Below are 16,347 nucleotides of genomic sequence, written 5' to 3' on the forward strand. Positions count from 1 at the left end.
TATTACCAATGTAACTCTACCTCCAAAAGAAAGATAGTAGCATTTGCCATGTTGCTAGTCTTTTTCAAACTTCTCAATTATTCCCGACTGAATCTTGTTATCCTTGAATTTTGCACCTAAAGGTAGCCCAAGTTAAGTTGTTGGAAAGGACCCTATGTTGCAACACATGATTCCTGCTAGCTCTGCCAGATTCTGCACTGAATTTACTGGATAGATAGCGCTTTTTGACATATTTGTATGTAGTCCAGAGACAGCTTCAAAAATGTGCGAAATCAAGCTTACCTTAATAACTTGTGATCATTTACCCCACAAAATCGCAAAGTATCATCAGCATAAAGAAGGTGTGAAACTATGACATTGTTTCTGGTGGGACTACCTGCTTTTGAAGCCTTCAATCCATTGTAGTTGACATGCTTTTTAGAGCATCTTGCTAAGACCTTCCATAGCAAAGATGAAAAGAAAGGGAGAGAGGGGGTCTCCCTGCCTTATCCCTTTTTGAGGAGAGAAAACCTATAGGCCCTCCAAAGTATTTTACTGTTGCCAGACTGAATTTGATCCACCTAATCCACCTATTCCCAAATCCCATCCTTCTCAAGATTGTGAAGAGATAAGCCCAATTAAGCTTGTCAAAAGCTTTCTCTATGTCAAGTTTAAACAACCACCCCGAGTCTCCTGATTTCTGCTTCCAATCCAGCACCTCATTTGCTATCAATACAACATTTGAGATTTCTCTACCCTTAACAAATGCGTTTTGGTAGCCTGAAACCAGCTTCCCAATTACGGATTTGAGTCTCTCTGTAAGAATCTTTGCTGTTATCTTGTACACACTCCCAATAGGACTGATTGGTATGTAATCTTTCAATTCTATTACTCCTTTCTTTTTAGGAAAGAGGGCAATAAATGAGGCATTATAGTATTTGACCATATGACAATTATGGTGAAAGTGATTTAGGGCCTCGATTACTTCATATTTAATGACCTCCCATGCCTTCTGAAAAAATGCCATTGTGAATCCGTCAGGGCCAGGAGCCTTGTCAGATGCACAAGCCTTGATTGTAGCATGAATTTCCTCCTCTTCAAAATTCCTTCTAGCCGACCTCTTTTATCCAGAGAGATGGATGCCATAACTTCAAAACTAATAGTGGGTCTCCAAGGTTCATTTTTAGTATATAGTTGCTGATAAAAACTCAAAATTTCTTCTTTGATCAAAACTTTATCATCCACGATGGCTTCACCTATTTGAGTTTATCGATGGTGTTGTTCCTCCTGCGTCTATTGGCAACTTTTTGAAAATATTTTGTGTTCCTATCCCCGCCTTAAGCCACAAGCATCTTGATTTTTGCGTCCAAGATACTTCTTTAATTTTTTTCTAGTTTTTGCAATTCCAACTTGAGACAGAATGTTGGATTTCTCTTTTGGAGTCTGTGCTCTATTCACTGAAGCATGTTCAATGGTAGTTAATTTCTCCGGTGACCTTTTCCAAGAAGCCCTCTTCCTCTAACCACATATTTTCGAATTTGAAATAAGATGGATTAGACTCCCAATCCCCACATTTCAAGAGTATGGGCCTATGATTGGAGACTACACTAGGGAGTGCTAATTGATTGATTACGTTAAAACAATCATTCCATTCTGGGGATATTAAGAACATATCAATTCTTGATGCTTGAAGGATAGTGTTATCAAAGGCGAAAAGCGCAAAAAAGCTCTAAGGTCCGTTGGAGCTTTGAGTGCAAAGCTAAAATAAAGTGTGGGCTTTAATGAAAAAAGGCGCAAAGGGAGAAAAAATAAAATATATATATGTTTAGTTCAAGACTAATAATTATAAACATGAATGACAAATATATGAACACAGAAATTGAAAAGAGATTAAGATAAAGTGAAATATCAATTGTTTAGTGTCACCTCTTCAGAAGAGGCTCATTGGCAAGGAAAATATGCCTTAGAACCTTGATGACGACGACACTGAAGAGCACATAAAACGAGGCAAAGCGCTCAACACATTTTGAGCCTCGCTTCAGGGCTTAAGCCCGCTTTAAGCGCGCCTTTGACAACATTGTTGAAGGATCATCTCCTCCAGTCCAAGTGAAGAATGCCCCCTGCAAAGGCAAATCCATAAGGCTAAGGTCCGAGATGGTGTCATTGAAGCTACTCATAACCTTGAACCTTCTTATTCAATTATCTCTCTCACTTTCAAAACGATAGATATTGAAGTCGCCTCCTATGACCCAACTGTCATCTCCAGCCCTCTTCTTGCCGCAAGCTCATAGCAAAGATCTTCTCTTTCAGTGTTTGTATGAGGCCCATAAACTCCAGTGAAACACCATCCGAAATCACACTTTCCAGCATACATGATATTGTATAGATCCCTTGTTTTGTGCTAATATTTACCTAGTTCCTCTTGTCCTATAGAATGATGATGCCTCCCCTTGTACCATTTGCTTTTATTTCTGCCCAATTGGCCTACCTATTCCCCTATAACTGCCCAGTGATCAAGCTTGACCATTCATGTAGTTGTAAACATATTACATCAGTATTCCACTTTCTGATTAAAGACTTTATTGTTCTCCTTTTATTGATGTCGTTGAGCCCCTTGACATTCCAACTCAAATTTTTTTACTTTCATCCGGTGAAGGCTTTGTACTTCCTACCCCTAACCCTTTTGTTGCCATTATGTTGTATCAGGTCATGAAGAAGCTTCTTTAGTTCATTCTCTCCCTCCTTCCTTTTTGAGTTGTCTTGCCCCGAATTACCCCTTTTTGTTGTAACTGCAGTTGTCTCCGTTGTTCCATTCTAAGCACCCTATCTAGAAGTTCGCATTCAAATCCAGCAACATTTACCTTAAAGGCTTTGCAAGCTTTCACTAGAACAAGGTTGGTCCATTTGGAAGTTTCAATGACTGTAGGGGTGAGACTGCCTTCATCGTTGCATGATAGAGATGAAGTGTCACAATTCTGGGTAGAGAAATAAGAATTTGATGCGCTTGCCAAGATTAATTGGTTATTCTAAGGAGAAAATTGCGGTGCCCTAGGAATCCTGATCTTTTCACTCTCATCATCTGCTTCGAGTTGTTCTGACGTGCACCCTTTTGATGTTTCGCTAATTTCAGTCTCTTGGTTGAGACTTTAGTTGTAGCCTTTGCTAAAGGGTCAAAAGGGTTAGACACGATAAGGCTGGTAGATGCATTACCAATATATTTATTTTGGGCCGGCTCTTTTGTTTTCCAGTAAGATTTAGTCTGTTTCCTTCTTTTCGGCCCATATTTTTGATAAAATGTATTCAACAGTCCATTAACAATGATGACCTTTGCAATTTTATGCCCAAACCCTTTATATGTTGAGGTCCCACTCCATCCAGAATTTTTAAATTTCTAGGCAAATCACATTCTGGCCCATCTACCTCTAAGTAAACTTTAGTGGTGCAAGATTCGATGCTTCTCTTTTGCCATTGTGCCTTGCCTTGCTATCTCCGACACTAGTCTTGCTGTTTCCGTCCACCCAAAATTTTGCATGGGTGTCGATTAAAATCGTGACTTCAAAGTTTTGGTCTCCTACTTCTAGTTTAATCTTGTTTGGAAGGTTTGTTGCGGATTTTTTTTTTTTTTGAAAAGGAAAAACATTTGCAGAACACTTACCATATCATTTTTGTTAGTTGTATTTATAGTGTTTAGTGCTAGCTCTCTTGTCATTCAAGACAAAACCATGGATGATGAATCGCACCTTAGTGGTTGCATTTAAGTGTTGTCAAAGCGTGGGAAGTGTCCAACTTGCAATGAACCTGAGTTCAATCTTAAGCACACCACAACAAACCTTTAAGGACGTTGTTTAGTTTTTCCTTAATTGTATTGTGCACTCTTTAATACCATTTTTTTGGTACACTTAAGTGTTCAATTACACTTTTGGGATACAATAACATATTAGCGTGATACTGATCCCACACGTGGGATCTGGGGGAAAGGGAGTGTGGGATATACACAGACCTTACCCCCTACTTGGTGAGAGGTAGAGAACCTGTTTCCGATGGACCCTTAGCTCAAGAATGACATTTTAAAAGTAGGTTTGACAAATACAAGAGCAAAAGTTACGGTGAAAATACTGCACAAAAGGAAAGTACTGACAACAAAAATAGTAAAGATAATGCAAGGAAAAGAAACAACAATGATTCAATTGAAGAATAAGATAATAATAATAGTAATGCAAGTGGAGTAGACAAGATGCACTAAGCTACAACCATGCTCTACCACACGAAAAAGAGAAACCACTAGACTACCTACTAACTCTCTACCTCAATGCTTTCCTATTTATGGTCATGTCCTCTGTGAGTTGAGGATGTGCCATGTCATATCTAAGCACCTCTCCACAATTCTTCCCCGATCTACCTCTACCACTCCTTATCACTGCCAACCTCTCGCACTTCCTCACTAGGGCATCTATGTTTCTTCTTCTCCTCTTTACATACCTGAACCATCTCAACCTCGCTTCCCGCATTTATCTACCACCGAGGCAACTCTCACTTTGCCCAATATATCTTAATTTCTAATCTTATCTCTCATAATGTTCCCACACATTCATCTAAGCATCCTCATGTTCGCTACATTCATCTTATGCACATGTGAATTCTTGACTGACCAACACTGTGCCTCATAAAACATAGTTGGTATAACAACTACTCTATAAAACTTACCTTAAGCCTCGATGGCACCCATCTTTGGAAGGTATCACTTAAATTTGAGTAAATAATTGCTTCCATAGCGTTAAGTTGTACTTGTAGAATATGTGCAACAAGAAATGCTTTGATTCTTGAGTATTGTCTTAAATTTTGGACGTTGAATTATGTAATATCCCCTTGTCCTTGTTAGAGGGACAGTATTTCGCTGTTGGGAAAAATGATTACTCAGCAACATGGCAGCCCTATAAGAACACTTTAAGTACTTTTGCGTTGACATGGTTGACATCGATATTAGGCCTGATTTCAGTAGAGACTGGTGTTTTCTTGTCACCTTTTCCCTTAATTTTCAGTTGTAAGTTAAATTAGTGTAGAATGCACTTCATCAGCTTATTTTGGGATTTCTAGTGAAGTGTTCTTCAAAAGAAAAAAAACAGCTTTCTATGAGATTCCATTCAAGAATCAATTGTTGCTTCTATCTCATGAAATTGTTTTTTTTTTAAATTGGAGTACGCATGAACTGAAAATCTCTCTTCGAACTCACAATTAAATTAATCTTCATTTGAGACTGTTGTCGTAGTTTGATATCTTCAAAGTTTTAATGCCAACATAGAGCTGAAAGTCCTTATCTATGATCTGATTGATTGTTTCGTCAGTTTTGGTCTTTTTTCTAACTCTTTTAGATGCTCCTCTTAATTTCTGATGTACGTATATAAATTTATTCGAAAATTGCATCTATTCTCTTTTATTCCTTTTTGTTTCTATAACATGTCTTCACCATACTTGTTTATGCATATAAATTTATCTGAAAATTACATCTATTTTCTTTTGTTACTTTTTGTTTCTATAACATGTGTGTACAATACTTGTTCAACATACACATTTGTTTGAAAATTACATATATTTTCTTTTGTTACTTTTTGTTTCTATAGCATCTCTCCACCATACTTGTTTATGCATTATATAAATTCATGTATTACTTATTTTATTCGCCTCCTAATGCAGTATATATCGCGACAAGATCTCAAGATGCGTTTATTGTAGATGAGGCACAGAAATTGATTTCTGATGGACTGGACAGGAAATTGTTTTCTGTCCTGCAGCAGAATCTACACTCCAACTTTCCTGAGAACATGGTAAACTATGTTTTTTGTATTCCGTGTTCGTGATTGAGGTTGTCTGACCTCAACTCAGTATGTGGTGATCAAAAGTGCTGGGCAAGTTTGTGCATGCATGGGCTTTAAGGGATTGGATAATTTGATAAGTCTCTGAAGTGGCTAATTTAAGAACTTAATACAACAGCAACAGCAACATACCCAGTGAAGTTCCACTAAGTGAGGTCTGAAGAGGGTAGAGTGTACACATGCCTTACCACTATCTCGTGGAGGTAGAGAGGTTGTTTCCATAAGACCCTTGACTCATTTAAGAACTTAATGATAGATAGTTATGGATGTATGAGCCACTTAGAGTGGTTTCTTGGCCTTTCATCCACACTAAAAAAAGGAAACAGGAAAAAAGAGTGCGTTACCGGAGAGGAAGAAAAACGAGAGTGAAACTTCACCTTCGAAGGTGACTCTCTGCACAATCACCCAATTTTCATAATCCTTCTTTCTTCTAATAAGATAATAATTTATCGTGTATTAGAAAGGAATGCATTTTTACCTATCTCAGAGAAAAAGAAAAACGAAAGGCGTGCACTGTTGGATTAGGATGCATGAATATGAAGTAAAAAGAACTTATGAAGCAACGAGTAAAAGATGAGGATTGAAGAAACTTGGAAGCGAATGTGAGATCTGGATTTCTATGACTTTCTACTAAATAAAGTTGGAGATTATGAACTTGTTGCTCCAAGAACATCAAGGGAAACATGCGAATGTTAATTTGTAAGCCATGTCAAAACATTTCTGTACTTGATCCCGCATAAGCTACTCTTCTTTCTTTAATTAGAAATTCTAATTTATTGGTTGCATTAGATAAATTTGTAGTTCTCTGTCTTATTACATGAATGACTGAATTAGCTTGGTAACAAGGTTTCAGCTTTTTAGCTAGATGCCATCATCGCCTAAATGCTGTATATCAGGGTTCTAGATCTTACTTTCTTCTTTGTTTTCATTTTTAGTGCACTCCGTTCTTGTTAATCATTTCATAGATTTGAGTACCTACCTTCTAATGCAAATTAGGATGTTGACCTTTATACTTTGTGGGCTGAAGAAATAGTAACCGAAGACAATCTTGTATTGGATGTTCTTTTCCTCATATTTTACGAGTTCTGTCCCTGCACGGGTGAACTGTGGAAAAACTTGTGCTCACTTTATGAGGTACTTCCTTGAAACATCAGTTGGAGTTATTATGTCTTAGACTTGCATATTTACTGATTCTAGGACAATCTATTTCAGGGATTCATTTCAAATTCTTATAATTTTGGGAAGTTGGCTGCATCTGCTGAAGCGGTTTCCTCTATTTATCATGCCAAACTACAGCTGCTGCTTATCCTCATAGAAACTTTGGATTTGGAAAATCTTTTGCAGATGGTTCATGATGAAACTCCGTTCAGGTTGTTATCATTAGCTCCATGCTTACTATTACTGTTGTACTTTTTTTTAATCAAGTAAAGAGTAAAATCATTAACAATGGGGAAAAACTCCAATATACACAAAGGGGTCGTTTGGTAATAGGTATTAGAGAAAATAATGCAGTATTAGTATTGGTATTACTAATCCCATGTTTGATACACCTTTTCAACCTATGTAAATATTAGTTATACACTTATTTGGTATTATTCTATGTATAGCTAATACGTAACAAACAAGGTATTAGCAATATCAAGTTTATTAATGCATGCATTAGCATAGTTAAATATACGTGTATGCAATGCATGTTATTTTTAATACACCAAACCAAACAGGAGAAGTTGATAAGAAATAATATCAGCATAACTAATACCAACATAGCTAATCCCTACATTACTAATTCCAACATTACTAATACCTCCTATTCAACATTATTCTTATACATCCTACCAAACAACCCCAAATAGATAACATGCAAACACACATAGTTCTCTACAAAAGATATCCATCCTTCTATACAAAGTGGGGCCTCATGTGTGTATCAAAGAATTTTAAAAGACAAAAACTATCCTTCAAATGTACAAAATCAAGCTTGCTTCCTTCAACACTTGTCATACTTCTCTCTATATAATATACATACTGCCCACATTAATGCCAACAGAGCAATATTCTACGCCTTAGGTCTTCTCTTCCATCTTCCAAATGCTAAGCTGAATAGAGTGTCCTTCATCGTACCCGACATGGTCCAAAATAACCCAAACCATCTCAAAAGCTCCCAGCATACTCGTGATGTTATCTAGCAATACAGTAAAAGTCCACATCTTCTCTTATGTTTTTACACATGAAACACCAACTAACATAGGTGATCCTCTCATTCCTCAAGTTTTCGGCAGTCAGAATAGCTTCTCTAGCTGCCAATCATAGGGCAAAAGACACCTTTCTTGGAATCCAAATTCCAAACTGATAAGTGTGGGAAGATTAATTCATCTTTAGTGAGCAACTTACCATGATAATACTTTACTATGATCAACCACCTTTCCTTAGCTCATCTCTAAGAATCTTGACTCTCTAAGGATAGGGTTTTGTTTGTAGAGTGTTTTAGGCAGCTTCTGAAATTTCTTGAACTTCTAATCCTAAAGATTCCTCCTAAATCGAGGATCCCAAATAACATTCCCCACTTGTGTTCTTTGAAATTGTTGGATTGTCATCTCCTTTTGGCATAATTATCCTCTAAAGATGTTTGTATTAGTAATCTCAAAATGTTAGTTTCAATTTTTTTAAAGTACGCTCTGAATGTTATCCCCACACCACGGGTACTTCCAATAATTAAGCCTACTTCTTTCCCATGTCTTGAAAGTTATATTACCACTAAGATACTCTCACCGCTGCATAATGTTTCTTCAAAGACCACACAAAAGGAATACTAATGTTTCTAGTTTTCCACCCTCTTCCAATATTTTGTATTATTTTGCTATTACATGTGAAACATAAAACGCTTCTCATTGTCTTGAGTAACAATGTACCAGAGGTGCTCAAGATATATGATTTTTGGATTATGTGGAGTATGGTACATAATCATCCCTCTCTTAAAACTAAGGTAAGTGAATTATTTGTAATTAAACATACAATATTATAAAGTATCCTATAGAATATTTTCTATGATTTTTATTATTCAAGTATAGTGAATCCAGGTGTGTATGAATCTAGACACATATTCACTTGATATTCTAACATCTCCCTTCAAACTCAACATGGATAAACCAACTTATTTGCTTATTTTAAAAAAGGAGAAGTTGGTGCTGAAACATAACTGGAATAGTGCACAACCCCCAAAAAGAAAAGTGGTGTTGAAATTCTTTCTTCCAGAAAGTCGTTGGTAACTACACAATGAAAAAGTGCTTCTAGCACTTCATACAGAGAAAAATCTATTTTCAATCATCGAAAAAATATAGTGTTGCAAATCTTCAAAACATTATCAGTGTAACATGAATTTGCAGAACAATGACAATAAATTCAAAGTTTGGAGAAGGGAGTTGATCATGTAAAATTAGCTGCCCTGTTATCATTGGTTGCTAGAGCGATGAATGGTAGTTGAATGATCTTAGATAGAAGATTAGATAGAAGAGCATGCTTGAACAGTCTTACGGAGACAAGGGCTCTTGTTGCACGAGACAGGAGCATTGTCGGGCACCGAAGAAAAGAACAAAAGAAGAAATCATTTGTCTTGTTAGCTGCACACATTGGGCGCCCTTGCTAGCAGAAGCTATTTGAGTTTCTACCAAGATTGTAGAGACTCTAATACCACATGAAGAAATGAACTTGTCCTTGACTTGATTAACAATATACAAGAGGTGCTAATTATGTAGGAGTTTTAAGCCATATATAATATTGTAGATAATCAATCCCTATGCCAAATAAGTCAAGTAAATATTCTACAAATAAATACTCCCTCCGTTCACTTTTACTTGTCCACTATTCCAAAAATAGATTTTCACTTTTACTTTTCATTTTTAACAGATTAAAAAAAGACAATTTTTTTCCTACTTTACCCTTAACAGTAATTACTTATTGCCCAAATCATTTTCCAAGATCTAAGATTATACATCAATTAATATGGACATTGTGGTGAAATACTCATAATAACCATTGTTTCTTAAGGGGTGTGCAAAGTCCAAAGTCGACAAGGAAAAGTGAACGGAAGAGTACATAATATCATAAGGTATCATATATAATATTCTCTATGATGTTCCTTATTCAAGCATAGTGAATCTAAATCTAATCACATATTCACTTGATATCCTAAATCTCTGGTGTCATTTTCTTTCCAATGATTTATTTAAACGTAGATCTTTTAACCCAAGGGCTCTTAACTTCTCTGGAGTCAAGTGAAGTTTCCTTGCTCCATCGACCAAATCCCACAAGAAACTTTCTGTAGTCTTTCTATCTTGGCTATACTGCTAGCAACAACAACATAACCTAGTGCAATCCCCCAAGTGGGGTTTGGGAAGGGTGGGGTGTACACAGACCTGCCCCTGCCTTGTGAGATAGAGAGACTGTTTTTGATAGACCCCTCTGCTCAAGAAAAGAATTTTCAGAATTAGATTTGACAAGTACACGAGTAAAACCTATGGTGAAGAAAAACAAAGTAGAAAAGAGAAGTTCCGCCAACAAAAATAGTAAAGATAACTTTGGCTATAACGCTAGCCAACATTTGAAATGATGATATGAAGTAAAGTCAGTATACTCGACAGAATACTCTAATCAGTGCTTTCTTTCTCTCTTTGGACAAGTACCTTTTATGCCAATCTACTTGCTTTTCTCGACCCTTTCAACCATCGGCTTCCATGATACACTGTCTTTGTTGGAAGCACTCAAAGGCAAACCAAGATAATAGGTATGGAGAACTTCAAGTTTGCAATTAAGCACCTTGCCAATGTTTTAGTGTTTTCCAATCGATCTACTGGGCGATCTCGCACTTCCATAGGTTAATCTTGAGGCCGAATACAACTTGACACTAAATCAACACCTGACTTGGTGATTCTAATTGGTTCCTATCAGGCATCAACATTACAAAATATGTAGATGTCACCGAATAAGAGTTGTATAGCTCTAATATTGGCGTAACTATATAAAGTAATTGAGAAGCCTTTGAAGTAACTGTTTCACTGCTCTATCCATCATTCTGCATAATGTTTCTTCCGTTACCAATGTGAGCAACATCGGCGATGAAGGATTGCCGTCTCAAACCCCATGAACTACCAAAAAACCCACAAGGTCCATAAGGGCTACCTACCATTCATTCACAAGAACAATTATCTAATTGTAGATATGCAATATCTTATCTGATTTCTCCACCTGACTCCAAAGTTCATGCTCTCATAATGATGTTTCGTAAGTTGCAGTTGACCTGATCATATGCCTTTCCAAGGTTCAGCATACACAAAATATGCCAGGTTTTTTATCATCCATGTAGAGTTTCAACCCTTCCAACACTTTAGTTTGATCAAAGTCCCTTTGCAACCTCTCTTTCTCCTCTGTGATGGAGGACCTTGCTGTCGTGTTGAATTCAGGCCTCCAGGTTTTGGTTTTAGCATAAAGATCCTGATAGTAGCCTACTATTTCCGTTTTTATATCTCCAGGATCAGTAATAACTTCCCTTGCACTTCCTTGTTATCAATATGGTTAAATCTTCTGTGAGAGTTGGCCATTTTCTTGAAAAACATGGTGTTTTTGTCTCCTTCCTTCAACCATAAAGTTCTAGACATTTGCCTCCATGAAATCTCTTCATATTTAGCTACCTCTTAGAATTCCATAAAAAGACTAGGTTTTTGTAACATTTCATCCTCAATAATTGCTCTCAATTCGTGCAAGTTATCCAGTATTAAAATCTGGTTCATTAGCTCTATCTTCTTTGAAGGGGAGCACCTCGTCAGGTCAGTATGTCTTCCACTAATTGGTCTTGACCGCATCTTCCCCTTGGAGTAACTGGTAAAGTTGCTGTCATGTGACTGGGAGGTCTCGGGTTCAAGCCTTGGAAACTGCTTCTGGCAGAAATGGAAGGTGAGACTGCGTACAATAGACCCTTGTGGTCGGGCCTTCCCCGGACCCTGCATATAGCGGGAGCTTTAGTGCACTGGGCTCCCCTAGCTCTATCTTCTTTATTTTCAAATTCCCGTAGTTGTTTGCATTCCATTCGTTCAGCTTAGCTTTCATACTTTAAAGAAAATTTGTGCATTCTTAACATCAGTTACGTTTACAGACTTTGTTTCTGGGTTATGTGCTGAAGGATTTTGAGTAATGTCTTTATATGTTTCTTTTGGAGAAATATTTGGTCTTTCTATGTTAATAAACAACATATGAATCACTTATAAACATACTAAGAGCCCGTTTGGATGCACTTAAAAAGTAACTTTTATGTATGAAGTGCTTTTAGAACTTTAAGTGCTGAAAGTTATTTTTATAAATAAGCAGTTGAGTGTTTGGATAAAAGTGCTTAAATGAGGAAAATGATGTGAATTTTAGGATTAAAAGAATAAAAGAGTAGTTTGGGAATTTAGTTAAAATATAAGGGATATAAAAGTAATTTTCATGGTCAAAGAAAATGACTTTAAGCACTTAGAAAAAAAAAAGTTAGGAATCCTAACTTTTTATTTTTGATTGACTTTAAGAACTTTATGACTTAAAGTTAGCATTAGGCAAACACGTCCAAAAGCTAAAAACTTAAAGCCCATCCAAACGGGCTCTAAATGTGGTGAACTGTTGTGGAGCAGTGGAGGTACACAACATGTAATGAAATTCTTTTGCCAAGATTAGATTAGCCAAGTCAATTATGTAATCTCATTGCTTCGGTGAGAGCACTAAATACTACTGCCAAGAGTTGATTAGCCAAGTCAATTAGGATCATTGCTTCATGTCAGGAGTTGCCTCAACTTTGGTGCTATGTCTGTGGAGCAGTTAAAGATTATTATATTTTTTGTTTATGCCAGTCGTTATGTTCAAGATATTCTTTTTATATTTGTTGAGCATAAACTATATTTAATGTCACTAGCTACTCACCAAAATTAGATTATCATTATTGGCACTTCTGCGAATAAGTAAAACAACTTTTCATAGTGGAAATCAATTAAACCACAAATTCTTTTACACATCGTATGCGCTGATGTATCACCATCACAATTATGGTCTCGAATGAACTGCATTCTAGTGCAACACCTTTAGAGTATAAATAGCTTTTTCTCCAAGTCATGTTGCAAATTGTGTGATATCTAATATTAATTATGGAGGGCAATTGCATGGCTTATTCTGTTGGATGATTGACCCCATTGGAGGGAAGATCAAATACGAATTAGCTATAAACCTCCTGTCTCGTTTTCTCATGTTCTTATGGGTTCTTCAACTTTTCTCAAGATTCCTTTTGAGAATGACAACTTCTCGCAAGATTTTCTGTTCACAGTTTAACATCGTTGCTTAGGTATGTTTGTCCTATTTCCTTATTGACTTAATGGCTACCTTTTTTCAAAATCAGGCAGGGTCATGTTACCTTTTCGTTGTCGGAGGTGGAAGAAATTGATGCTATGGTGTCCACTTTTGATGTTTTCGAAAATAAAGAATCAGGACCATTGGTTTTGGCATGGGCAGTGTTTCTCTGTCTAATTTCATCTCTTCCAGGAAAAGAAGAAAACAATAAACTGATGGTCTGTTGTGCTTCATATTGCGTAATTGACTTGCTTGTGCTTTCTCAGAAAGTAATAAAGTTTTGACATTGTTTTGCATGTCTTGATGCTGTTTCAGGAGATTGATCATATTGGTTATGTTCACCAAGCTTTTGAAGCTGGATCTTTGAGTTCTTTTCTTGATATTATTGAAAATGATATACTGAGGGATTTTGATGTGAGCAAATTTCTTGTTTATTCATTATATGAAAATTATCTTTTACCCATCTTACCTTTCGTATTCAGGTGGTGCATTATATCATTTCATCTTTGCTTTGATATGTAATAGTATTTTCAGGGTCCTATTACTGGTTTTAGAAGTGTTTTGCGGACATTTTTATCAGCATTTATTGCATCTTATGAGATCAATCTCCAGGTTATTTAATTTTAAAGAATTCATTGCTTTTTGAAGGAAAACACATATCTTAATTATCGTGCCTTTCCTCTTTCGCAGTTGGAGGATGGTAACCTGAAATTGATATTGGATATTCTCTGCAAAATTTATCAAGGAGAGGTTTGGATGATTGTGGTGTTTTGAGCCTTCAAATTCATATGTTCTCCCATTAATTCATGGTTACTATTGCCGTATTTGGTGCAGGAGTCCCTCTGTACTCAGTTTTGGGATAGGGAAAGTTTTGTTGATGGTCCTATCAGGTGCCTTCTTTGCAGCTTGGAGGGTGAATTTCCATTTAGAACTGCTGAACTTTTACAGTTGTTATCCGCACTTTGTGAAGGAGCGTGGCCTGCGGAATGTGTGTAAGTAACTTTTTCTTTCTGAGGAATCATAAAGGATCCTTTCATTTATGTTGCTTGTAGAATGTGGTATGAGAAATTATGTATGCGTCTTGAACAGATTTAACTTTCTCGACAAGTCCACTGGATTGTCATCTCCTGTTGACATCAGTAGCTGTTCGATAGTGAATGATGCTTCTCAGACTGTTATGGTGGTCCAACCGTTACATCTTCCCGGTATTGAGGGTCTGGTCATTCCTAGTGGAACCCGTGGTCATCTGTTAAAGATGATTGATAGGGATTTTGCTCTAGTCCGATGGGAGGTAACTATAGATACTGTTTCATTCATTTCACTATTATGATTCTTTCACTGTTCAATTCTTTCTACCACTAGCTATGGGAGCAAGTTTACCCTGAAGTTTCGAAAGTTGTACTTTGCAGGAGCTAATATTGCTGCATTCATCTTCATTTTCATGTGTATCTTGGTATTAGTTTCTTATTAATGCCCGTCTTTGATAAAATTCATTTTGTGACTTTGGTTTTGCAAAATTCTATTGCTGACATAGCCAAATTTCAACGCGTAGAGCATTCTTAGATATTTATATCAGACTGCTGTATTTCCTTCTATATGACTTTGTATGCAAATTCCATAATGAATATAATATGAAGTGTGAATTCTTTTTTGTTTCCAAACTGGTAAAGTAGTAATTATATTAACGGAAAAGGGTAAAAATGCCTTTAAACTCTGTGAAATGAATAAAAATGGCCTTAGTTAATAGTTTGGTCCAAAAATGCCCCTATTGTTAATAGTTTGGTCGAAAAATGCCCTTATTGTTACTTAATGGGCCAAAAATGCCCTTTTCCTAATATTAATATTAGTATATTTTTCTTTTTAACATATTCTATTCCTAATAAAATATTACCATTAGAAAATTCAATTCTTGTTTCTTTTCTTTTAAAATCACTTTAAGTAGGAAATTTTTTCTTCTTATTAATCTCATTTTAACAATTAAAATAGAATAACTCCATTTACCTTTTCAACTGATAATATAGATCATATATATAAGATCATAGTAACCTCGTCATTAATTTTCATTTAGATAACGAAATTTTTTTTCTAATAAAACAGAAAATATTTTTATTTCTTAATCTTTTTTGAATTGAAGTAGGATAAGCATTTGCTAATTAAAAAAAATCATCATTAGGAAAATAATATGTTTAAAAGGAAAAAAAATAGTAATATATTTATTTGGAAAAAGGGCATTTTGACCCATTAAGTAACAATAAAGACATTTTTGCCTTTTAGGACTAAACTATTGTCTGCAAGGGCATTTTTAGGACAAACTATTAACTGAGGGCATTTTTGTTCAATTTCGCATAGTTTAAGATCATTCTTGACCCTTTTCCATTGTATTAAATTAATGCCAGGGAAATACAAATTTGGAACCATTCTGTACAAAGAAAAAGAGAGAAGATTTCAACCTATACAAAATCCTACTCATGTAGTGAGGCTGTAAAGTCGAGCACACTATTATCATTGTTAACATCCTGTAGGTTACACCAAAAAGCCAAAAACCATAAGCAAGTTTGCTTAATCTTCTGTATAGCCATTATTTTTCTTTCAAAGCATCTTGCACTCCTTTCCTTCCATATTATCCAACAAACACATGCTAGCACAGTATTCCAAATTTTCCTCACTGATTTACGCATTCCCCTAACACCCCTGCTGGCCAGATGATCCTTTACTGAACAGGGCCCTGACAAATGAGACCCTGAAAAGTTGAAAAAACAGCAAACATCAACCAGATTTGTTTTGGTGCTGTATATTGTGAAAAAAAGATGGCTGCCACTTTCCTCCTCACTGTTGCACATGAAGCATCTGCTACAAATTGACACCCTTCTCTATAGGTTGCCTTGGGTGAGGCAGGCATTCTGTGAGGCTATCCACATAAAACATGTGACTTCATAGGGAGCTTTCGACTTCCAAAGAGAACTCTTTTAGAGCCTGGTACCAGCCAAGCACCCCTGATTCAGTAACAAAAATCGGTTATGGAATAGCCTTTTAGTCGGCTTCTCATTCCTAAGGACTTCCTGAAATAGATTAATGGTAGAGCATAGTCTTGCCAAGGCTGAGGGTTCCAGTCCCTCCTTCCACTCCTGGCTTCATC

At 36.3% G+C, this 16,347-nt stretch overlaps 1 protein-coding gene across 4 annotated transcripts in view; it reads left to right on the forward strand.

Moving 5' to 3' along the window:
- LOC129904547 (uncharacterized) overlaps positions 1-16,347 on the forward strand; it is a 77,033-nt gene that overhangs the window by 4,289 nt on the left and 56,397 nt on the right. For 3 of the 4 annotated variants that reach the window (XM_055980105.1, XM_055980107.1, XM_055980108.1), the window contains 9 exons: positions 5,671-5,801; positions 6,846-6,983; positions 7,062-7,219; positions 13,261-13,429; positions 13,527-13,625; positions 13,737-13,823; positions 13,902-13,961; positions 14,046-14,203; positions 14,301-14,502. In XM_055980105.1, the coding sequence (XP_055836080.1) occupies positions 5,671-5,801; positions 6,846-6,983; positions 7,062-7,219; positions 13,261-13,429; positions 13,527-13,625; positions 13,737-13,823; positions 13,902-13,961; positions 14,046-14,203; positions 14,301-14,502 (1,202 nt within the window). The remainder of the gene's footprint in view (positions 1-5,670; positions 5,802-6,845; positions 6,984-7,061; positions 7,220-13,260; positions 13,430-13,526; positions 13,626-13,736; positions 13,824-13,901; positions 13,962-14,045; positions 14,204-14,300; positions 14,503-16,347) is intronic. The other variant, XM_055980106.1, reaches the window with a different exon arrangement.

Source organism: Solanum dulcamara, chromosome 9 (assembly GCF_947179165.1).
Source record: "Solanum dulcamara chromosome 9, daSolDulc1.2, whole genome shotgun sequence".
Lineage (NCBI taxonomy): Eukaryota > Viridiplantae > Streptophyta > Magnoliopsida > Solanales > Solanaceae > Solanum > Solanum dulcamara.